Source organism: Camellia sinensis, chromosome 11 (genome assembly GCF_055761805.1).
Source record: "Camellia sinensis isolate YWXY chromosome 11, ASM5576180v1, whole genome shotgun sequence".
Taxonomy (NCBI): domain Eukaryota; kingdom Viridiplantae; phylum Streptophyta; class Magnoliopsida; order Ericales; family Theaceae; genus Camellia; species Camellia sinensis.
In genome coordinates this window covers 153,406,626-153,431,855 of record NC_138971.1, presented here as the reverse complement: position 1 = coordinate 153,431,855, position 25,230 = coordinate 153,406,626, and the positions used below count along the sequence as shown (strand labels likewise).

General features: G+C 34.6%; 1 protein-coding gene across 1 annotated transcript; it reads right to left on the bottom strand.

Moving 5' to 3' along the window:
* Positions 1-1,445: 1,445 nt before the first annotated feature.
* Positions 1,446-2,933, bottom strand: LOC114283233 (AT-hook motif nuclear-localized protein 23). Its single transcript, XM_028226055.2, has one exon. It carries the CDS (start codon positions 2,571-2,573, stop codon positions 1,791-1,793), a length of 783 nt encoding a protein of 260 aa, XP_028081856.1. The 5' UTR covers positions 2,574-2,933; the 3' UTR covers positions 1,446-1,790.
* Between the last annotated feature and the right edge of the window lie 22,297 nt (positions 2,934-25,230).

Sequence of the window (25,230 nt, the reverse complement as noted above, 5' to 3'; positions counted from 1 at the left end):
GGCCGATGGATTGGGCCCACAGGCCGGGTCAAACTTCAAAATGACAGCCCACACCCAGACCCAGGATCTCGAGTTGGACTCGGACCATTTTTACACCCCTCAAGATCCAATAATATAAAAAAAAAAGAGTTAAAAAAATATAAAAATCTGATTACAGAATAATACACAAAATATATAGGGTAAATTATAAATGCATCCCGTACGATTTGCTTAAAGTACAAATTACCCCTTGTAATTTGAAAAATTACAAATACCACAATGTCAGAATTTTTTATTTAACAGAATTAACTAAAAAATAAAATTCATAATTGTTTTCCTATATAATAATAAAATTACCTGAATTATTAAATGAAACATATTTCTAACATTATTAAAATTACTTCATGCTTTATTAATAAAATAAACGATTTGTTATAAAATTAGAAACTTCGTTGGTGAAATGTAATTTCCAGAACCACAAAAAGCGATTCGTATTTTAATCAAATTTCAAATGATGCATTTATAATTTATCCAAATATTATATGAAAGGATAAAAATTCTGTGTTTCACATAATCTTTTAGCCCAAGCTGACTAGTGACTACGTATATAAATAAAATAATAATATTAAAAAAAGAAACATTAAAGTCATATGCGGAGTACCAGACGTTACATGAGGGGGTGATGTATGTTGGGTTTATTGATTCAACAGCCCACACTTGCCTTATATGATACATTGATAAGGACTGGCCTAATATGATATATTGCCTAATTTGATACACTTGCCTATTGATTTGATTTTTTCAGGACGACACATTAAATGAGTAAATTATCTTTTTAATTCATCACTAAATTTAAAAAAAAAAATTGTATATTATTTTTTCACGTTAAATTGGTTCAAATGAACACTTGAGGGAGAGATCGATTTTCATTCGTGTCTAAGAATTAGAAAAAGAAAGAAATAAATAAATAAACTGTTTGCTTGGCTTTCAGCAAAACTTGCCATATATGTAAATGACTAGGTTGAGAGAGAGAGAGAGAGAGAGAGGAAACTTACAAGTTACAGGGGTATCTTCCAACCAGACTAGATCAAGGTTAGCTCAAACATAAACACCAACCAACATCTCCATTTCAAGAAATAGAATCCTCATGTTTGGAAATTTTTTTTGTTTGACATGATCTAAATAAGTGTATTTTTTGATTTTTTATGAAATATGAATTGAATTTAGATTGAGTTTGAAATAATGTATTAAAGAGATGATGCGACTTAAATAAACTGATGTGATTTAAATAGGATAGTAATTTTTTGACTTTTTTTAAATATGTCAAGTTATCACATCCTTACAACAATACAAAAAATCAGAAAGCTCCTGATTTTCATGATTCAAACATAACTTTAAAAAAAAAAAAAAATGAACGAATGATGTACCGAAGCAAAGCAACACAATAAAATAGAAGATAAAACATGTATCACAAAGAGCTAATTGATCTGTTAGTACTACCACCATGTTTTGAGTATGCCAGTTGCTAAACACAAGTGAGTCTGAAACCATGTCCTTAACAAGAATAGAGTTTCCATGAAGAACAGAAGGAAGACTATTTCAAGAAAATTAAAGATACAACAAAAAACCCAAGAAGTCTAAAAAGAAGAAAAACAAAACAACTCAAGATAAGAGAAGAACCATGATCATGATCATGAGCAGTAATAACATTAACTTGCTGACCTTTTTATGATTCAAAGAAAAAAGCGTATTTCACCCAAGTCAGAGATGTTGCGAAGATCGAATTATAAGCAAATGTGAACATCATAACATTATGGATTCATCAAGTGAGCTGAGTTTCCGACCCAATTATCAACTGGTAACTGACAATTATTAGCCATAGGCAAATTCAAGAAAGGAAGACCACAAGATGGGTCAAGAAATCCACCGCCGCCGCCGCCGCTGGAAACCTCTGACACCGGCGGCTGAATCCGAACCGCCGCCTCCTCCTCGTCCTCCTCATCCAACGGCAATCTCTCATAGGCAACATTACTAAACGACGCGGCAATCACAACCACCGGCCCCGCCGCCACGAGCTCTCCCACCACGCTCCCTCCCACCACCTGTCCCTGCCCTCCCCCCAAAAACACCGTCAAGCTCGTTGCTCCCGGCGGCGCTGGCGGTGGCAAGAACGACCCGGTCAACGACAGAATCTCAAACCTCCCATGTAACCTTACCACCGCACCACCACCCTCCGCCATGGCCGGCTGCCGGAGACTCACGTTCGTGACGGTCCCACTCCCGCCCAAAACACAGATCCCAAGGTGCCGGCGGCGGGCATAGATGGCTACGGAGTCAAACACGTCGCAGCCATTGCTGACCTCAAGAATATGAGCTCGGAGTGTGTTCGCGCTCTCTCGGGTTATAATTACCGGTGGTTTGGGCTTGTTCTTGGATCCGGGTGGTCGGCCTCTTGGCCGACGAGTGACCATATCATCGGAGTGGTGGCTGCCGCCGTTGTCATCGTTGTGTTCTTCGTTTTCAGGATTTGTTTCGAAGGGGTGGAATTGGTGATGGGTATAATGAGAAGCATTTGCTAAATCTAAACTAGACATGGTTACTACAACAACATAAAAAGAAACGGAAAACAAGAAAGAAAAAGTAATAAAAAAATAGTGTGAGAAAGATTTAAAGCTGTTTTTGCTTTGATTATTTTATCGAGTAAGATATATATATAATAAAATAAAATTAAAAATGTTAAAAATAGAAAGAAAAAAAAAGAGAGAGAGAGCTATGGAAGTTGAACACTAGTTTTTGAATAGAGATTGGATTAGAAAACTCGAGTGGGTTTGAGGATTTCAGTGGAGAGAAAGGGAAGGGGAAAAAGGAGGAGGAGGAGGATTCGGGGAGAGACAAGAGACTTAAAATACAGTCATTTCTCTCACCCTACATGTTTGAATATAAGAATAAAAAATTCTATATTTTTTTAAATATTTATTAATTTATTTATGAGATGAAAAGATTAGAGGATCGATAAACGTATTTTCAAAGCGCGTGAAAGTATAACATGTGTATAGTTTAATTTTAACCATATCGGATACATATAAATATGAATTATGTGAATTTTTATATTTTCTAAACTAATTTAGATCGATCCTTAATTGCAAAAAATTAGCCAGAGATCACAAAGTCGGCCCTCAAAGCTTTAGGAGTCGGCTCTTAATTCTAAAGAGTTTGGCTGTGAACAATGAATCGGTCAATCCTATTCATGGTGCAAATGTTGCCAATGCCCCGTGCAAATGTTATTTTGGCACTATGCAAGTACTATTTGTAAGATTGTGCATATTTATCAATTGAATTTTGCACATATTGTACATGTTTCGATTACCAAAAAAAAAAACACTATAGTGGGAAATGGTGTAAGGAGTCATGACAAGTAAGCCTGAAAGAGTGTGGTTGTGGTATCTAGGGTTTGGATCAATAAGATTGTTGGGTCAGGTGAAAAGGGGTCAAAGGTGAGCAAGGGAAGCCAAATGGCGGGATGAGTGGGGAGAAATATCAGGGTGATTGGGGAGGGTAATTTTCCGGATTTGCAGAGAAAGCTGAGTCAGATAAGGGTATTTTTGTCTTTTAAAATAAAATTTTCATGTCTTTGTAATTTTTGTAAACCTTGCTAGCTTTTTTAATCAAATTTGTATGTTATGTTTCCAACTTTTGAAATGGTAAAATTACAACCGCGGTGGTTTTGCCGCTTTAGTTGATTTCATTAAAATAAAAAATAAAATAAAAAAGCTTCTATAAAAAATAGAGTATTATTATTAAAGACTAAAAAATAGATTTAATTTTTAAGTCTTGTGATATTACAATCAATTACAATATTAAAAGAATATTTCATTTCTCATATTTTCTCTAATTATCAATCAATCATATTATTTACACATTATTGAAACTAAAAAATAGATATAAAAAGTGTATTTGTATATTATTTAAAAAAAATAAAATAACATATGGTTAGAAAAATGGGAAATTTTTTTAAGGTCTTTCATATTAAGATTTTATAGCATAAAGTATATAAAATATTTTTATAGTGGTTAAGGTCTCTCAAATCTTTATAGAAAAATTACGAAGCAGACAAATTTCAATTCAGAGAAATTTCGAAACATAGAGAAATTTGTCTGAAATTTCTTTGGTTTGCTCACAAATTTCTCTGTATTTTGACAATTTTGTTTGATTTGCTTACAATTTGTTCTATATTTTAAACAAATCAGAGTAAATTACATAAAATTTGAGCTACTCACAAACTAATTTTTCTATAATTTTTATAAAAAAAAATATCATACTAAGTTCAAAAAACTTAAATACGAAATCTAATTACAGTTTTAAAAATAGCAAACACTACACATCCCAAAAGATCAAAAATAAAATTCAAAATTAGAAATTCAGTGAAAATCAAATAAGCAACATAAATTAGTGAGAGTTTAATATAGACAAGAAAAATTCAAATACCAAAAAAAATTCAAAAGAAAATCAAAGAGACAATTAGCCAAAGAAAATCAAGTAAAGCACAGAGAGAAAGAGAGTCCAATGTATTCAGAGAAAATTAATCTAAAAGAGACATCTTAGTGTCAGAGAAAATTCATCTCAAAAGAAAAATTAACACAAGGAGACAATTAATCAGTGAAAATCAAACAAGTAACCAAAATTAGTGAGAGTTTAATGTTTTCAGGAAAAATTCAAATGCTAGAGAAAATTCATCTCAAGGAACAACTAACCAGTGAAAATCAAACAAACAACACAAATTAGTGGGCGTTTAATGTGGTCAGGAAAAATTAAAATGATAGAGAAAATCAAAGAGACAACTAATCATAGAAAATCAAAAGGCACATAGAGTAAATAAAGTGAATCTAATGTGTTTAGAGACAACTGTGATACTAGAGAAAATTCATTTCAACGGAAAAAATTACACACAAAGAGACAACTAACCAGTAAAAATCAAACAAGCAACATAATTTGATAGGTCAGAGAAAATTCAGATACTAGAGAAAATCAATCAAGGCACATAAGTTAATGTGATTATAATTGTAGACAGAGAAAATTAGGATTCTAGAGAAAATTCATCACATGGAGTAAACTATTTAGTGAAAATCAAACAAACAATATAAGTTGAAATGCAAGAGAAAATTCATCTCAACCAAACTAATGGCAAAGAAATTGCAGAGAACTTCATCTCAACCAAACTACTAGCTTCAACAAGATCAAGCAAGCACATAAAATAAAGTGAATCTAATGTCATCAGAGAAAATTTAGATGTATGAGAAAATTATAGACAGAATCACATGTCTTCAGAAAAAATTCATTCTTTGACTATTTTTCAAAATTGTACCTCATCTTTAACATCTTTCAAGTTGACTCACAATCCTTTTGTTACAAAGTTTTTCTTTTTTTAAAACTTTAGGGGGAAAAAAAAAAGGAATATTTCATTAGAACTAGGGAATGCGGACAAAGATTAATAGAGAAAATTGCCATAAAGAATTTGTTTTCCTATTTTCTTCTAATGTCATATAGTTTTGCTACAAGTAAATAGAACATTCTGAGGGGAGCAAAATGAACCCTTCTTACAATAGTTTGAGCTTAAGATTTAAAACAATTCGACATATTTTTACAACACAAAATCTCCACTGCAATCCCTTCCTCCGCCCAATTCCAATCCCAAACACAAACCCAACCATAATCTAAAATTTATGTGTCACTCATGAACCAAAGGCACAATGCATCAATCAAAATCACATGATTCCTAATAGTTGTAATAATCAATGGCATTTCTTTATTGAAATTTTAAATATAAAACACAAGGACGGAAAATTGATATATGTGTATATATATATATATATATAGAGAGAGAGAGAGAAAATATAGATACGGAATAGAAAGAGATTTGACATAAAAAGAGAGAGAGGATGTAATATATGAATATGAGTGAGAGAGCTTAGACTAAAAAAAAATTATAAATTTTTCCCATTATTAAAAATTAAAGAAAAATGTTAGACTAATTTTTCTTAGAAAAATTAGTAAGAGTGTGGCTTCGAGACGCGTGGGTGTCTCATTTATCATCATGATATTAAATGCAAGTGAATGATTTTTGAATAAATGAAGCCTAGATGGCGATGGGTGGTGTTAATTTGTGGTTGGGGTTAGACGTAGGGTTTTTGTTCTTTGTGGGGTTAGATTTAATCATGGTTAAGAGGGAGGCAGTTGACCAAGTTTCGTTGGACGTGAGTCCAGACGGTGGAAGGAGGCGATAATTTTTTTATAAATTAGTAAATATTATAAATTAAAAAAATTATTCAAAAATTAATTATAAATATTAATATATGATTCCAATTCATTTTATACATATATGTCACAATAAACTCACTCAATCTCCACCCCACATCTAATTTTTGGGCATAAATCTGCACAAATAAATTTGAATTCTCAAGCATACTGTTTTCAAATATTATGTAATAGTGTCTAAAAAATCGTAATAAATACTAGTGACTTTTGATATTTTAATTATCAAATAAAAATAAATAAGTATCTTCATAATATATATATATATATATTTTATAATATAATTAATTAAAAATATTACGTAATAAATAATTAATCTAATCTTGATGTTGAATGAAAAGAAAGAAAGGAAGGAGCAAGTGGGAGGTGGTGGTGCCGCCGCCGCTGCTGCTGCGGTCCTTCGCTTGCGGGGCCCATCCTTGCTTTGACTGGCCTTTGGCTATCTCGACTCGACACCCTCTCATCCATCATCCACTTGCATGTGTTTGGTTGCAGTTACAATCCTATCTCCTCTACTCTACCAACCAACCATTAATACTTGAATCTCCAACTCAAAATCCAATCTGCTTTACTCGTACCAACCAACCAACCAACCATTAATATTTGAATGTCCAACTCAAAACCACGATGTTACGGGAAATTACAATCATACAAAACTTGATATTGACGCATATATGTATTTATTAAGGACTATATAAAATGTTGTTCAATCTGTTAAAATCGTATCGATTTGTATTAATTTATTTTGTTCTATTTGTTAACTACAATTTATATTTTAAAATTTATAATTCGCTTTTAAAATTGCTCTGTTATAATTAATACACATATATTTTTTAATCTATAATAAAATATCAAAGTAAAATTGTATGTGAAAGATATTTAATATGTGAAATTTACTACAAATTAGTAGTTATGTATATGAAAAATATTATGTAAATTAGTATTATATATTATACAAAGACTTAATAATTTGTTAGAATATTTTTTAATACGACAATCCATCCAAAATTGCTCAAATTGTAATTTATTAATCCGTCAATCTATTAATTAGCCATTCAATTTATAATTTTATTCTTAAATCGTTCAAATCACACCCGCACCCCTATATTTATTGATGCATATGTTGGAGAAAGAGACAGGAAGGGATAGCAAAGTCATAGGCATGAGAATTCACATAAATTTTAAATAGAGAACGCTTCATTTTCTTACATTGGTTGCAAATTGCACTTTGACTTTGACATACCCAAGCCAATAAACAATGATACTAAAACAGTTAGTTTTCTTGCCCAGAAAATATTATCAGAAAACCTTGAACATAATATAATGTGTGATTTTGATTGAATTGGTGTATTGTAGGATGTATGTCTAAATAAATTTGAATTATATATTGATAATTCATAAAAATTCCAAGGAAATCTTCGTAAAAAATCTAGAGTTTGACCATTGTAATAAAATAAATTTTTAATTTTTAATTTTTAATTTTATCAATTTAAACTCCATATTTTAATTTATTTTCCATTTAAACCATTAGTCTAATTTTGTTAAGTAAAACCAATAGAAAATGATTTTCGTCATTAAGCTTAATTTAGGTGAATATAAAATGTCCAAGATATTATTTTTTTATTAAATTTAATGATTAAAATATCAATTTTCTATTGATTTTACTTAACAAAAAATATGATTTAGATTAAAAAATAAATTTTTTAATATTTAAATTGATAAAATTAAAAATTTATTTCGTTATAAAGATCAAACAAATTTATTTTTATAGGTTTCCTAAATTCTAAATATGTAATGTTATATATATATATATATATATTAAAAACTCAACAAGAAAACATGAGTCGGCCCCGCAAATATAGATGTAGGCCACATTTGGGCTTTTCATAATTGCTTGGTGGCCACCCAAACAGTTAGCATCTGATTACTATAAATATTTTATCTACAACATGAAAAGATAAGAATAATTGATAATTTAAATAAGGTTAAATTACATTGACTCCTGATATTTATGTTTGTTATAGTTCTCTTCTCACCTTTTAGAAATTACATCATTCTCTTTAAGATTTAAAGTTTCATTACAGATTGCTCCCTCCAACAATTTAATTTTTTTAAATACCAATTTTGCCCTCACTGAATAAATTACATTGACACCCCACATTTTGAAAATTACAATTCCCTCCCCAAGGTTTAAAGTAGCATTACCAATTGTCCCCTCGATTAGTATTAGTTGGAAAAAAAAAATCATTGAAAAAACAAATTAATTGAAAAAAAAATTATTTAGTCAAATTTTTAAATTTCTGTTTAAAAATCAACATAAAATAAAAATTACACTGACACCCCTAGAGGTTTATGTTTATTACACTCGAAAGATAAAAATTATATAAAACTGATAATTATTTTTTATTTCTTATTTCTTAACCAAATTAATTTTTAATTTTTAAAAAAAATTCTAAAAATCAAACCATACATAGCCTAAGAATCTTTTGATAAGTCATTTCTTACGTTGGTAACTTATTTAATTATTTGTTAATTTTACGACATTTTTACTATCTGAGACCTGTTTGGTAACCATTTAGTTTTCAGTTTTCAATTTATTTTTTCAAAAATTTAAAAAAAGGAAAATGTCTCGTAACTCAAATTTTGTGGCTCAAAAGTGGCTCAAATGGCCAAAACGACGTCGTTTTGGCCATTTTTATGTTGTTCTGTACTCAAAACGACGTCGTTTTGGCCATTTGAGCCACTTTTGAGCCAGAAAATTTGAGCTACGTAGCATTGTCGTTAAAAAAATTTGTGTAAAAACCAATGTAAGCTTATTTTTTGAATTTACGTTTTTTTTCTCAAATTTACAAACTGAGATAACCATTTATAAATCAAAAAAATTATCAAATAAGTTTTTATGACAATTTTTTTAATTTTTATAAATATAAATTGAAAACTGAAAACGAAATAATTACAAAACAAGCCTCAGATGGTAAAAATGTTGTAAAATTAACAAATAATTAAATAAGTTACCAACGTAAGAAATGACTTATCAAAAGATTCTTAGTCTATGTATGGTTTGATTTTTAGAAATTTTTTAAAAAAATTAAAAATTAATTTGGTTAAGAAATAAAAAATAAAAAATAATTATCATTTTTATATAATTTTTTATCTTTCGAGTGTAATAAATATAAACCTCAAGGGGTGTCAGTATAATTTTTACCTTACGTTGGTTTTTAAAAAGAAATTTAAAATTTTGACTAACAAAAGTTTTTTTCATTTAATTTTTTTTCAACTAATTTTTTTTTCCAATTAATTTTTTTTTTCAACTAATACCAACCGAGGGGGCAATTGACAATGCTACTTTAAAACCTTGGGGAGGAGATTGTAATTTTTAAAATGTAAGGGGTGTCAATGTAATCTACCCAGTGAGGGCAAAATTGGTATTTAAAAAAATTAAATTACTGGAAGGAGCAATCTGTAATAAAACTTTAAATTTCAAAGAAGGAGATGTAATTTCCAAAATGTGAGAAAAGGAACTATAATAAACATAAATCGCAATGGGTGTCAATGTAATTTACCCTTTAAATAATAATAGCAAAATTTAATATTCAAAGTACTTCACTTTAAGTACAAATATATATTATTAATAATTATAAAAATATATTTACATTCATTTGATTGTAATATATAATATATCTCCCAGTGGCTTCATGAACACATGTTTTCAATTAGAGATCACAAAAAAAAAAAAAGAATACATGTTGTCAATTGATAAAATATTTAAATAAATATATAAGCATAACGATGTACAGTATGACAAACTTATGAAACCAATACAATATTTAAATATTATAATAAGACCTTAGAAAAACATTTTAGAATAGTTCTTGTTGCAAATTTGAGATCACCTTAGCTATAAATTAAACATTTTATACAATATTTTGATAGAAGTGATGTTTCTGAACAAAGGACAATAGGGACAAAATAAACATTTTAATGTAAAAATAGTGCTATAATAGTCATTTAGTTCACCAATCTTATTTTATTATATTATGTGTCGGTTCAATTATTAATACTGCATTGAAAATGTATATTATTGCTAAGATTCATTACATTAATATTATATTAATAAATAAAATAATAAATATAACACGATATAAAATTGTAAAGAATATGTAAAGTACATGTTTAACTCATGTATGTTTTAGAGATCATTTCTATAAATTTATAAAAATTTATATAATTTTGTGTATGTGTAGTATGCATGACATATCAGAATATTTCCCGACAACTAATTAAAAAGGCAAAAAACAAAACAAATAAAAAAGAAAAAAGTCTATATTTCCAGTGGTTAATGAGCTGCAAATCTTATCTTATGAAAAGAAGTGCAAAATATTAAAGATTAAAATTGTGGAGGTTGACTTTTCAACGTGAGTAATTATTGAGTACTTTTAAAATAATTCTTTGCTTTCATTAAAGTGAAAGTCTCATTCATTTTTTTTTAGTGTGTGAAACATAAATAAAATATGATTAATTTAAATATTTCATCTAAAATTATAAGTTTTATTATTCTCAATAAATTAGAATGTGTATATTGTCCACGCAGTTTTAATTAGACTAATTGATCATGCATTATGGAGTTTGATTTTGTTTATATGTTTTTGAAGTTTGTGAATAAAACATATTTTTTGATTGGTGAAAAATTGTGAAATTCATGAAATCAATGTATACTTTTTGGTATGAATGACTCACATTCTCTCTTTTTTTTGTTTTTTGTTTTTGTTTTTGTTTTCATTTTTGTTTTTGTTTTTTTTTTTTTTTTTTTGTCAATATTGTAGAGTTTTAGTTTGTTGGTAAAATTATATTACAACTAAATGGGCAGTCACTACTGGAGGGGAGCATGGTTCGAACTGGTTCGTTTTAGCCGTAAACTAAGACCAATCCATTACCTATGATTCCATCAAATTTGAAACCACCCAATCTATGAAAATTTTGGAACCAAGACTAACCAAACCACAAAACCACCCTTTGGTTTGATTTGAGACCGCATATTTTAAAAATATTATTATTATTTACAATATGATCATAAAATATTATTTACAACTTAAAAATTGTCTACATAATTGTTTAAACTAGTCTTATCACTATACAAAAACATACTTATAATAGTAGAGAGTGATAATATAAATACTTGATACTAATAAAATATTTTAGTATTTACATTTGGTAACAAATTATATATATAATTTAAACAGTCTGGTTCGGTTCTAAATTATGGACTGAATCGTAAAATACAGTTCGCCTATTTTAAAAATCAAAACCAAACTGTGCATTGAGAAAACCAAACCAAACGTGCGATTTAGACTAGGCCAGATCGATTTATGATTTTTTGGGTTTTTATACTCAATCGCTGTTTCATCAATTCAAATCACAAATTTTCTCTTCATCACACCATAAGTTATGACTATAAGATCACTGGACCAAAATTGTGTCTTGTTCACACAAAAAAAAAAAAATGTAAACAAATTTATTTTTGCATTTTGATTTTGTTTGGTTTGATTTTTAAAAATTATTTTTTAAATTTAAAAAAAAAAATTTTGTTTGACTAAAAAAATATATAATTTTTTTGTACTCTCAAAAAAATAAAATTATATAAAAATAATGAATGTCATTATTTTTAATTTTTTTACCAAATTAAATTTTAATTTTTAAAAATAAAATCCAAAAAAATCAAACCGAACAAACTATTGGTCAATTTTTTTTTTTTTCAGCCCTTAAAAGTCGGGGGCAGTTTTGGCCTAGAGATCCCTTACCTTTCGATGCACTTACAGTCTCATTAATAGCGCGTGACAGGACTGCACATTGTCAATCGTCAATGTCATAAGTTACATATACGCGCTGTGAAATAGCGTGAGGAGGTTACAATAACAGCTGAGGAGCTTGGTTTGGTCAAAAGTGCTTTCGGGTTTGGCTCGGAGATAAGGCCGCAAACAAACACACCTTATAAGAGTTATTTAACGACAATTCTACGTAACTCAAATTTTGTGACTCAAAAGTGGCTCAAATGATTAAAACGACGTCGTTTTGAGTACAGAACAACATAAAAATGGCCAAAACGACGTCGTTTTGGCCATTTGAGCCACTTTTGAGCCACAAAATTTGAGTTATGAGACATTTTCCGTTATTTAAATTATAAATTATTTCATGTGATTTTAAAAATTATATTATAATTTTTAAAATTTTTAATTTTATAATAAATAAATTTTTTTATTAATAAATCATTAAATTAATTAATAGTTTTTAATAATGTTAAAATTTTATTTTAATTAATAATTTAGATAATTTTATTGTTGTATAAGTGAGCAGTTAGAAATTTCACTTTTTTAATTGATTTTATTAAATAAAAAATTCTAACATGAAAATATTTGTAATTTTTCAAATCACATGAGACTATTCGTGTTTTAAGCAAATCTCAAAGAATGTATTTGTAATTGACTCAAAAATATATATCCCGAATTTCAAGATCCGACCCGTTACCCTGGAGTAATTTATCATGTGTTTTGGAAATTTTAAATTGACAATTGAAATTAAAAAAAATCATATAACTTTATAGACAAAAAAAAATAATTAAAAAAAATAAGATAATAACACTGGATGAGTAGAGGACCATTTGATGCACCTAATGTATATAATAATTTCTACGCCTCTCTTTAGTGAAAAACATCCCACGTCCATATTAAAATTGCGTAAAATTTTTAATAATTTTTTTTATAATAAAAATCCCTCTAAAGCATTTATTTTAATTGATTCAAAATTATAAAATTGACAAATTTGAATTGGGTTAATATTAATTCGTTTTGGATACAGAGTCTACAATCTTGAACTAATCAAAAGTACGTATAACATTATGTATGAAATTGCTATGTTGCGAAAGAATAAAATATTAAAAGAACCGGAATTCTAATTCTGCCTTTGGGTCTGAATGGTTTACCTCGTGCTTTGACTTTGAATATGTACATTATATGCACACGGTTTTCATATTTCAGAGTCCTCCAGACCCTTTAATTTGTGAACAAATTTATTTTTATTTCCAGTGTCTAATATGAAAAGGTTGTTGGATCTTTCAAAGAGAGATCTATATGAGGATGTTGAAATCTATATGAGGATGGTGAAAAGGTTGTTGGATCTTCCAAAGACTGGATTAGGTCTAATATGAAAGTCAAGATTGTTGGATCTTTCAAAGACCCTTTCACTTTCTTCATATAGATCTCTTTTTGGAATGGAAAATTATAATGTGATGCCGAGATAAATTCATGTGGTGTCTAATTTATTTTTTATTAGTTAAAATTATAAAACTTATCACTTTTGTATTGATTATTGGAAGATAATAGCAGGTCCGGCCCTGAGATTTTTGAAATTTAAAACTGATAATCAACTAATAAATATCACTAGATTATTTAGGGCCCTTCATATATATTTTTTTCTCATGCAACGAAAAAAAAAAATTTGAAGGTAAAGGACAAAAAGTTTGTATCAAAATCACAAAAAATACTCAACATTACATTACAACAACTAATAAGTATCACTTGATCCTCGTTTTTTTTGCATTTTTAGAAGCAAATATATCAATCATACTTGCATAATCTATTTTTTTGCAAAATCATTTTCAATGGATAACAATGCTAATCCATTCAATCTTTCTTGTGACATGGTTGATCGGAGGTAGTTTTTGATCATTTTCAACTTTGAAAAGCATCTTTTCCCCGATGCAACTATAATCAGAATTAGGGATGGCAATTTGAACCCGATCCGATGGGGGCCCAGCCCCCTGACCACGATTAGAATGGTTTATTTCTGAAAATTACCCCTGACAGGTCAAGAATGATATTCGAAAATGAATCCCCAACAATTTTCAAGCCAGGGACGGTGATAGGTTCCCCGGCTCGGCTCTGGCCTGTCCCCGTTTTTCGCTTTGAACTGAAGTTACTATTATACCCCTATATATATACATATTTTATATAACCAGTGGAAAGTTGAAACAAGGCCCTCTCTATCTTTTACTCGTCTCTCTCTTTCTCTCTTTCTTGTAGTCGCCGAAGTCGTTGTCGACCTTACGTCGCTACTATTGAAAATCGTTGGAGCTTCAAATTTGAGTTTCTCCGCTGCTCTTCCAACGTTGCTCCTCTGTCATCACTCTTCAGCCACTAATCTCCCTCCGCCGCTGTTAGTTATCTGTCTCTCTCTACGCCTATACTCCTCTTTCTCCTTTCAGATATGATGATGGTGGATCACAAGTCAACTTCTCTCTCTCTCTCTCTCTCCCTCTTCACAGCTTCTCTCTCATCATTTTCTCACCGTTGCTCCGCCACTGCTTTCGTTGCTCCACCACCGCCCAGATTCGGAACCAAATCTATAGCACAGACCATGCTCACCTCCCGTAATCGACGGTTTTTCTCTCCCGATTGCAATTTATGCGCATACCATTCTCTCTCTCTCTCTCTCTCTCTCTCTCTCTCATCTGATATGATATGTGTGTATAATGAATAGATCTTTAGTTGTTGATGAACAGAACTACCACAAATCTGAAATAGATCTACAAATATATATGTTTTTTTTTTTTTGTAGTTGTTGTTGATGATTGTTGTTATTGATAAAGATTGTTATTGTTTTTGTACGGGGATTTTTCAGGATCAAGGAAACCTGATCCCCGTTAAGAGGCGGGGACGGGGGTGATGAGTTCTTCGCCAAGGATCGGGGGCGAGGACGGAAAATTTTATACCTTCAGGGATCGGGGACGGGGAGTGTAATCCCCGGCCCGACCTGACCCAGCCCAGCCCGTTGTCATTTCTAACCGGAATAGTCAAAAGTATCCTATTAGCAACCTATGAATTTGGAAAACAGTTTGTCATCAACTGCAGATGATTGAGCACTTCATTTAATTTATTGACTTCTTTTAGCAATCTCTCTTTCAAGACTTTTAGCTCCATCAATATCTGAAATCTCACCATGTTTTAAAATTCTTCAACGTTCAAACACCCTGCCTTCAACGATTCATCGCTGCACTTTTTCAAGTCAAACAAAAAGCCAAAGTTTGTCTTATATACTTTAAATTATTCGAACTTATTTTTGAATGAACGAAGGGCTTGATCAACAAAATAGAAGAAGTAACTAACTCTAAATGATTCTTCAGCCGACTGGGTCAACACTTCGCTAATATTCTCATCAAATTGTTTCTTTCTAGAAATAATGCTCTTTTCAGCAAATGTAGGTTCAATTCCCATTTCACTTGCCATTTCTTTAGCTTCAATCATAGTCTCCATGAAACCAACTTCTCCATACATTGCAACATACTTAACAAGCCCATCTAGCTGCTTTACAGCAACTGCTATATCCATATCTTCACTTTGAAGAAGCTTACTAACAAAGTTCACATGAAACAACAAATTGTATCAAATTATAATACTAAACAAGAACTCAAAAGTCTCAAGTTCATGAGTTACCAGGGATTTAGCTTCACTTTTTGCAATCGAATCTATGGTAGGATTATCGTACAAGTCAACGAAAGCATCTTTTATTTTTGAAACATGGTATCTTAGTGGTTTAACACTTTCAATGCGACTTTCTCAACACATTTGCAACAACGACTAACTGTGAGGCCTTCCTTTAGATTTATCTTTTAAAATTGGCCATCGTTGAACAGAAGATGAAAATAATACATATATGCGTTGTACCATACCAAAAAAAGTTTTTGCTTTAGAGCAAGAGTTGACCATATCACAAAGCATACGGTTAAAACTATGACAACCATACAGCATATAGAATGCTCTAGAATTTACTTTAAGTACTCTTGTTTGAACACATTTGTTTTTGCCTTTCATGTTAGAGTCATTGTCATATCTTTGCCCTCTTAAGTCACCAATAAAAAGTTGAAGGTTAACTAGCGCTTCTTGAAATTTATCAAAAAGTCTCATCCTCGATATATCATCCACATTCAAGAATTCCAAAAAAAAACTCTTTCTTCTTAGGGCTATTTTGGGAAGTTGGCTTTTAGCCACTTTTTTTGGTTTGTAGCAAAAGCCAAAAGTTGGCTTTTTTGTCTTTTTTTTTTTCATTTGGGAAGTTGGTTTTTAGCCAACGGTGAAATTACAATTTTATCCTCATGGGTCAAAATGTGTTACATAGGTGAAGTTGTAAATATTTTAAATAAATGGGGGTAGTTTGGTCATTTTATTATGATTTGACATCATAAACAAACATTAATCAAAAAAGGTCAAAAAGTTACTTTTTATCAACTTCCCAAATCATTTGTCTAAAAAAGTCAAAAACTTGGTTAAAAGCCAAAAAATTACTTTTTACCATCTTCCCAAAATAAGCCTTAATAATGCAGATTTGTATAAATATCAATATTATAATAGCAATTGAGTAAAAGACAAGACAAATATTTAATTAATTGAATAAAAAAAAAGACCTACTTGTGCTATGCTGCTGCTCTGAATTTTTGAGAAATTCGTTAGTGTTTTGTTGTGCCACTTCTCTCAAATTTTTGAAAAAATTGAATTAAGAGTTAGAGTTAGAAATTAGATAGGGGGAGAGAATGCGTATTTTTAATTTTAAATGGGTTTTTTAATTTTTTAACAGGTCAATATATTTTAAATTAGTTTGGACATTCTTTAAATTTTTTTTAAATTTAAAACATACGTAATATATTATACTACATTATAATAGGAAGAGACATTTTTTTAAATTTTTTTTTAAGAGATTCTAAATCATGATTTGATGGACCTATGCCTAGGATCGACATGGATAATGGGACAATAATTACAAAATGTAAGATGCAAAGTATTATTCTGAGACTATCAAATAGCCTCCCCAATGTGTGTGTTAAAAATAAATTTTAAAAAAATTGTAATAAATTATTTAAAGTTGCTTTTATTAAAGTAAAAGTGTGTCTCGAGAACACAAATTCAAAATTAAAGGTTGTCTTATCATTTCACGATTTCAAGAAATTACTCATATTTGATAAATAAATTCAAAACAACATGAGCCATGTTTTGTTAAAAAAAAATCAGATATGATAGTACCTATCACAATGTTGGTGACGATTAATAAAAGAATAACGTTAGGAACTTAAAAAAATTATTAATAATTCTACATAACACACACATGAGATCAAATTATAAAACTAACACGTCCATGCAACTCATTTTGAATTTTAATAATAAAAGTCTCGTACACTAAAATTATTTTTTGGAAAATGACTCGTAATTCGAATTCGGTGGCCCGAATTCAGCTCGAAACCCAAAACAACGTCGTTTTGGGTTTCGATTTTTTTTTTTCCTGCCATTTCTTTCTCTTCCTTTTCCTTCTTTCTTTTCTTCTTCTTCTTCGTTGAACACAGGAGAAGAGCAGAGGAAGAAGAGAGGAGAAGAGAAAGAGGAGGCGAGAGAGGGAGAAAGAGAGAGGAGGAGAGGAGATCGTCGCAGCACCACCGCCGTCGGCTCGCCGCCGTCGATCGTCACAGCACCAGCGATCGTCGCAGCACCACCGCCGTTGCCTCCGGCCCCGCCACCGCCTCCTCCTCCTCCTGTGATTATGCCTCCTCCAGTCCTCCTCCTTTCTCCTCTTCCTCCTCCTTCTTCTCTCCTTCTTCTTCTCCGAATTCAAGCCTCCAAATTCGAGCTACTTATCGGAACCGTTATTTTTTAGTTGAACAAATAGCTTGCCATTACACTTATTGAAATATGACTCAAGGTTGGTTCGTGTATGACTTATTTTTTAACTTTTTTTAATTATTATAAAGAGACTTACAAAATAATAATAATAATAATAATAATAATAATAATAATAATAATAATGTAACAGAAAATAAGCCAATAAACAGGTAACTTGGCTTTTTACCAAATTCACTCTCAGTGAAACGCTTAATTAGCAAGCCAAAGATAATGCAATTTTGGCACTAAAAAGAATGAACTACCTATCAACCTAACCTTGTGACTTTTGAGCCTTTTCATTTATCTTTCTTGCATGTTTTATGGCATAAAAAAAAAAATGTACAGGATTACCAAATCCATTTCTTTTTACTTTTTAGATTGTTTTGTTTATTATTTTTTAACTTCAACTATATCCAATTTATTTCAAACCATTGTACAAAATTTTCCACTCATTGGATAACCTAATGCTGAACTTGCCATATTAGGAGATCTGTAGTACTCTTTCAAATAGCCACAAATTTCCAGGGCATTTCAGGTAAATACCCTTAATTGTTTGTCTTTTGTTTTAATTTGGTTCATATAATTTTAATTATATTAATTTTATCTTTGATTTTTTCACATCATGTGAATTTAGTTCAATTTATAAAACCTTTTTGAGAGGGTAATTTATATATATAAATTGGGCCGAGCTAAGTAATGGGTCGTTGTGAGCCACGGTAAGAAGGGCGGAGTGAAAGGGCCTTGGCGTTAGCCCGGTTCCCAAAAGGCCTTGTTGTTTTCCCGATCTAAGAGAGCGTTACACACAGCCCGGTCACCACACTCAGAGTTAGCCCGGTCGTGGCATGTCGTGGTTAGCTCGGTCCAAACCTTGCTATTTCTTAGCTCGGTCTAAACACACCATGGTTTGAACAGGAGAAGCCGAGGTAAGAGCAGTGAATGGAAGAAACCGAACTGGATTTAGTTCGGTCTACTCTGCGGCTTAGCATAAGCCATGCTTACCTCAGTTATATTGGAATCCGACAATGGTAAAACCATCTCACTTGGTTTAAGCAGTGAGGGGGTGTTGAGGGATAAGCATTATCTTTCAAGAATGTGATTCCTAGGAGGACTCTACATGGAGGAGTAAGAGTCCTACTAGGATTGTGCCACACAGAACCTATAAAAGCTCATAACATCACCTATGGAGAGGTAACACAACTGTGATTCCCGAACACACAGAGCTTTTGTCTATTTGTCTATTTTGCTGACTTAGGCATTGGAGAGATTTCCGGCAAACACCCGCCAGTTAGCTCACGTTTGTGTTTTCAGGGAGTAAAGCGACGTCGTACGGAGGAGCGCATACTTGATCAACAGGATTATACAAGAAGGTTTATTTCTTTCCTGTACAATTGGCGCCGTCTGTGGGAAGATCAGACAAGGAACAAAACCTCTTGATCAAGTTTCCCTTGCTAATTGAATGGCGCACAATGAAGATTTGCCGCAGTCCACCATCGACGGACAAACCCCAGAGGGGGGTGGGCAGCGCAAAGGATTACCCCCTATCCCTCCCATGGCGGACTTAGAGCCCCAGCGACAGAATCCCATGAGGGATACAAGGGGGAGGCGGAACAACAGCCCCCGACGCTCTCACTCACAAAGTCCTGAAAGGCAAAGGCGAAGAATCGACCCTCAGGCTCTGAAGGATCGTGTAAAAGAGCAAGATGAACTAATAAGGAAGATAGCGGCGGACATGGGGGCCATGAAGCGCCAAATCAAGGGAAAATGGGTGACAACAGGAGAGGGGCCCAAAGGAAATACACCTCCTCGCCACTCAGAAGATCGTGGTAGGCATACCACGCCATCACTAGCATAGAGCAAAAGCCTCAAGACAGGCGACACTCAATCAAGGACTTCCAGAACTCGTTACTCTAGGTCTGAGAGAACGAGATCATTGAGGTCTTACACTGAGGGAAGTACCTATCGGCCCTCACATACGCACCAGACATCATCCAGGCAAACGGAGTTGCCTAGATCGTCCGACTTACAGACTGTGCTTGAAGAAAGGGCGCGACAGAAGGAAAATTCCAGGGCACACGACCCACACAGAGTTTCAGCCCTTCAGCGGTTGGCTCCTCGGACGCATGGAAGCGTCGAGGTTGGAATGCCAATACCGCACCTTGCCTATGAACCAATAGATAAAGCGTTGGCAAGACTACATAGCTCGTCGTTCGTTCCAGCGATTGAGAACACACCATTACCCTCAGGCTTCATCCGGCCTAAATTTACCACGTACGAAGGGAAGACAGACCCTTATATGCACCTAAGCCACTTTCGCCAGGTTATGGCAATATACCGGCGGAACGAAGCTTTAATGTGCATCCTATTCCCATCCAGCCTTGGCGACCTATGTTTACCCTGGTTCGAAAGGCTACCAGAAGGCAGCATAGCCTCCTTGGCGCAATTAGCGGAGGCGTTCGTTACAAGATTCAGAACGAACACCAAGACGCCAGTGGAGATTGATCAGCTACTCTCCATTAACATAGGCGACAAAGAAACACTGAGGTCCTACAACAGTCGCTACTGGGAGACGTTCAACCAGATAAGGGACTACCCCACCAATCTCGCCATCGCACAATACAAAAAAGGACTTCCAGTCGGAAACAGATTGAGGGATTCGATTACAATGACTCCATCTCTCACAATGGAAGCCTTGATAGAGAGAGTGCACCAACATATTCGGGTAGAGGAGGATGGCGCCCGTGCCAAAGCAAAATCTGGTGCAACAGCAACACCAGACAAAAAGACTGCAACAAAGGTCAATACGGTAGAACGTCAAAACAAGACTGGACGAGGCAGACGAGACAACGAAGAGGACCGAGATAAAAGATGGTTGAGAGTTCGCACTGCCATTACCACGGTATTCAAGAAACCAATCTACCGAATTCTCAGTGAGATACGCGATGAACCTTTCGTCAAATGGCTAGCTAAATTGGGAGAGGCTCAGAAGGACTACGACGAAAGATCTTGGTGCACCTTCCATAAGGAAAAAGGGCACCGCACTGAAAATTGCGCACCATTGAGGCAGCATCTGGAGGAGTTAGTGGCAGCTGGTCACCTAGACCGGTACATAGAATGAGGGACGCAGCCAGCCCCCCAAAACCACGACCACCCAGACGGAACACCGAACAACACCCCACCTCAAGGCCTGATAAACGTAATACATAGGGTATTCGAGCCTGAGCGAGTATGTGAGCTCAAGGGCATGATAAAGAAGGCAGAGCACTTAAGGGAGGTATTAAGTGTGCAGCCCACCATTAAAAAGGGGAAAACAGAGGCCACGAACGTCACGTCTTTTTCAGACAAGGACCTGGAAATGATGTATTGCCCTCACAACGATGCGTTGGTCATCACTCTCCGCATCAAAGATTATGATGTCAAGCGAATTTTGATTGACCAAGGAAGCTCATGTGAGATAATGTACTACGAAACTTTCAAACAGTTGAAATTGAAGGGCAAAGACTTGGCACCCGCTGTATCTCTCCTGATCGGGTTCAACTCAATGCCAGAATGGCCAGTCGGCAAGATAATCCTCCCAGTCAGAGCTAGAAACATGACTAAACAAGTGGAATTCTAGGTATTGAAAGTGCCCTCCACTTACAACATAATCTTGGGAAAGACATGGCTGTACGCCATGAGAGCAGTAGCATCAACATACCATCAAGTCATGCGGTTCCCCAATGAAGCCGGAGTAATTGAAAAGGTCTATGGAGACCAAATTATGTCCAAGCAATGCTTCGTCATAGTAAATGGCAGCCGAGCTGCCAAGGGGTTTGTTCAGATTGTAGAAGAGCCCGAAAATAATGAATTGTTTGCGGATGTTGGCAAAGTCGCTGAACAGAAGGCAGTGGAAGACTTGGTACAAGTAAGAATAGATGAAAAGAACCCGGATAAGTTCGTTTTACTTGGCTCATCTATGACCAGCACTGAGAGAATAGAGGTCATGGAATTCTTAACCTCTAACATCGAAGCGTTTGCCTGGACACCGTACGACATGCCTGGCATTAACGCAAGCTTCATCTGTCACCAATTGAATGTCCATCTAACTGCCAGACCAATTATACAGCGCACTCGCAGATCGGCACTCCACCATGCCGAAATAGTGGCGGAGGAAGTAGAAAACCTGCTAGAAGCATGAGCTATCAGGGAGGTGCACTACCCCAGATGGATCTCCAATACAGTGGTAGTGCCTAAGAAGAATGGAAAATGGCGTGTCTGTGTAGACTACAAAACGGTCAACAAGGCGTGCCCAAAAGACAGCTTTCCTCTTCCACGGATAGACCAACTGGTAGATCTGACGACAGGACACAACCGTCTTAGCTTCTTCGATGCGTACAGAGGCTACCATCAGATCGCTATGTATGAACCAGACCAGGAGGTCACATCTTTTACAACGCCAAGAGGACTGTATTGCTACAAGGTCATGCCCTTTGGCCTAAAGAACGCAGGGGCAACATTCCAATGGATGGTCACCAAGATATTTGAACCACTGTTAGGCAAAACAATGGAGGCTTACATCGACGACATGGTGGTCAAGAGCAAGGACAAGAGTGACCATCTCAAGGACCTAGGTGAGATGTTTCAGATCCTGAAGAGATACAAGTTACGCCTTAATGCATCTAAGTGTGCGTTCGGCGTAGGATCTGGCAAATTCCTAAGCTTACTGGTAACCAACCGTGGCATAGAGGCAGACCATTCTCAGATCAAAGCAATCTAGGATCTAGAGAGGCCCAACTCAGTAAAAGAAGTACAGCATCTCACCGGTATGGCAGCTGTACTAAATTGGTTCATAAGTCGGTCGTCAAACAGATGTCGACCATTCTTTCAAGCATTGAAAGCCAAGTTTCAGTGGGATGAAGAATGCAACCATACCCTTGAAATTTTGAAAGAATACATGTCTTCTCCACCGTTGCTAGTGACCCCAATACCTGGAGAAGAACTATTTTTGTACCTGGCAGTCTCACAGTATGCAATCAGCGCAGTATTGGTCCGAGCGGAAGGAATCCAGCATCTGCCCATATTTTATGTCAGCAAGGCATTACTGGGCGCAGAAACTAGGTACTTACCATTGGAAAAACTAGCCTTAGCCTTGATGATGGCCTCAAGGAAGTTGTGGCACTACTTTCACGCCCACACAATAATCGTCCTCACAGCTTTCCCATTAAAAGCTCTGTTTGAGAGGGCGAACTTTTCTAGGCGAATCTTGAAGTGGGCAGTGGAGTTGGGGCAATTTGACATCAAGTTCCAACCCAGAACCGCGATAAAAGCCCAAGCCTTGGCAGACTTTGTCGCAGAATTCACCCCAGGAAGTCATCATATCTGCCCGGTTGACCTGACTAATACAACCGAACTAGGGTTAGAAATTGACGCCGGAATAGCGCAACCCCTGGTGCAGGATACCCAGTCAGACCCTAAGGCAGACCAAAGTAAAGTAAGGGAGAAAAAAGCAAGCCATGCTACACCAAGCAAAGATTCACCAGCAAATAAAGACTTGGTACAATCAGATAATGAGGGGGAAACAACAAGCATGGACTTGGAAGAAAACACCAGCAATACTCAGGACCCCAAGGCATCATCCGACCCCTCCACCTGCTGGAAGTTATTTGTAGGAGAGATGTGGAAGCTCTTTGTGGATGGAGCATCCAATAGGCACGGAGCAGGACTCGACATAGTCCTCATCTCACCAGATGGCCTAGTAGTGAAACAAGCAGTCAACCTTGGCTTTCCAGCATCAAACAACGAGGCGGAATATGAAGCACTTTTAGCAGGACTGAGATCAGCATCCTACATGAAGGCCACCGAGCTAATGGTTTATAGTGACTCACAGCTGGTGGTAAACCAAATTTCAGGTGACTACGAAGCAAAAGACGACATGATGGCTAAGTACCAGGAATTAGTCAGAAAAGAGATCAAGAAATTTGAAGTAGTGCGGATAGAACAGATTGGTAGGGAAGAGAACAGTAGAGCGGATGAATTAGCAGGCTTTACTTCAATAGCCGATACATCTGTCCCAAATCCATTACTGATTGACTACTTACCAAGACCAAGCATTAAAGAACCTGAAGTAGAAGAAGTATGTTGCGCTAAACTAGGCCCTTCATGGATGGATCCCATCATAGCATTCTTAAAAGACGGCGTCCTACCGGAAGAGAAGAAAGAGGCCAACAAAATAAGAGCAAAGTCGCAGCGATTTTGGCTCTCCCCATCAATGGCCTTGTACAAGAAATCCTTCACAGGACCTTATCTAAAGTGTGTCCATCCTAGCAAAGTTGAAGTATTCTTGTTCGAGATACACAAAGGTGTATGCAGAAGCCACCAAGGAGGAAGATCATTAGCTTACAGAGCCATTTCGTAAGGATATTGGTGGCCATACATGCAAACAGATTCTGAGAAGTATGTAAAGAGGTGCGAGAAATGTCAGAAGTTCGCACACCAAATACATCAGCCAGCCAGAGAACTTCTACCATTAACTAGCCCATGGCCCTTCGCAATGTGGGGTTTGGACATAGTAGGGCCACTCCCAACAGCACCCGGCAATAGGAAGTTCTTTCTAGCAGAAACAGACTACTTCACAAAGTGAGTGGAGGCAGAAGCAGTAGCATCAATAAAGGATAAGGATGTAAAGAAATTCGTCTGGCAAAATATCATTACTCGATTCGGTATACCAAAAGCTCTAATATCAGACAATGGCACCCAGTTCGACGACAAAATTTTTAGAGGCTTTTATGAAGAATACAAGATAGAGTTCTACAATTCTACACCGGCTTACCCCCAAGCAAACGGCCAAGCAGAAGCATCAAACAAAGTTGTCTTGGATGGATTGAAGAAAAGGCTAGAAAAAACAAAGGGCAAGTGGGCTGAAGAGCTCCCTCATGTTTTATGGGCTTACCGTATCACTCCTTGTCGATCTACTGGGAAAACACCTTTTTCCTTGGCCTATGGCATGGAAGCAGTAATCCCATTGGAAGTCGGCCTCCCTACAATCAGAAGTGAAAATTTTGATCCAGACCTAAATGGAGAAGCCATCACCTTGGAGCTTGACCTTGTGGAAGAAAGAAGAGAAAGAGCACTGGTTTACATCGCCTCATATTAGCAAGAGTTATCAAGGAAATACAACAAGACAGTGCATCCAAGACAGTTCAAGATTGGAGATTGGGTACTTCGCAAAGTAATGGGAAACACTTTGGTACCCGGAGATGGCAAGCTAGGG

Excerpts from the sequence above, each read along its gene's own strand:
- LOC114283233 (XM_028226055.2), bottom strand. The coding sequence starts at position 2,573 with ATGTCTAGTTTAGATTTAGCAAATGCTTCTCATTATACCCATCACCAA.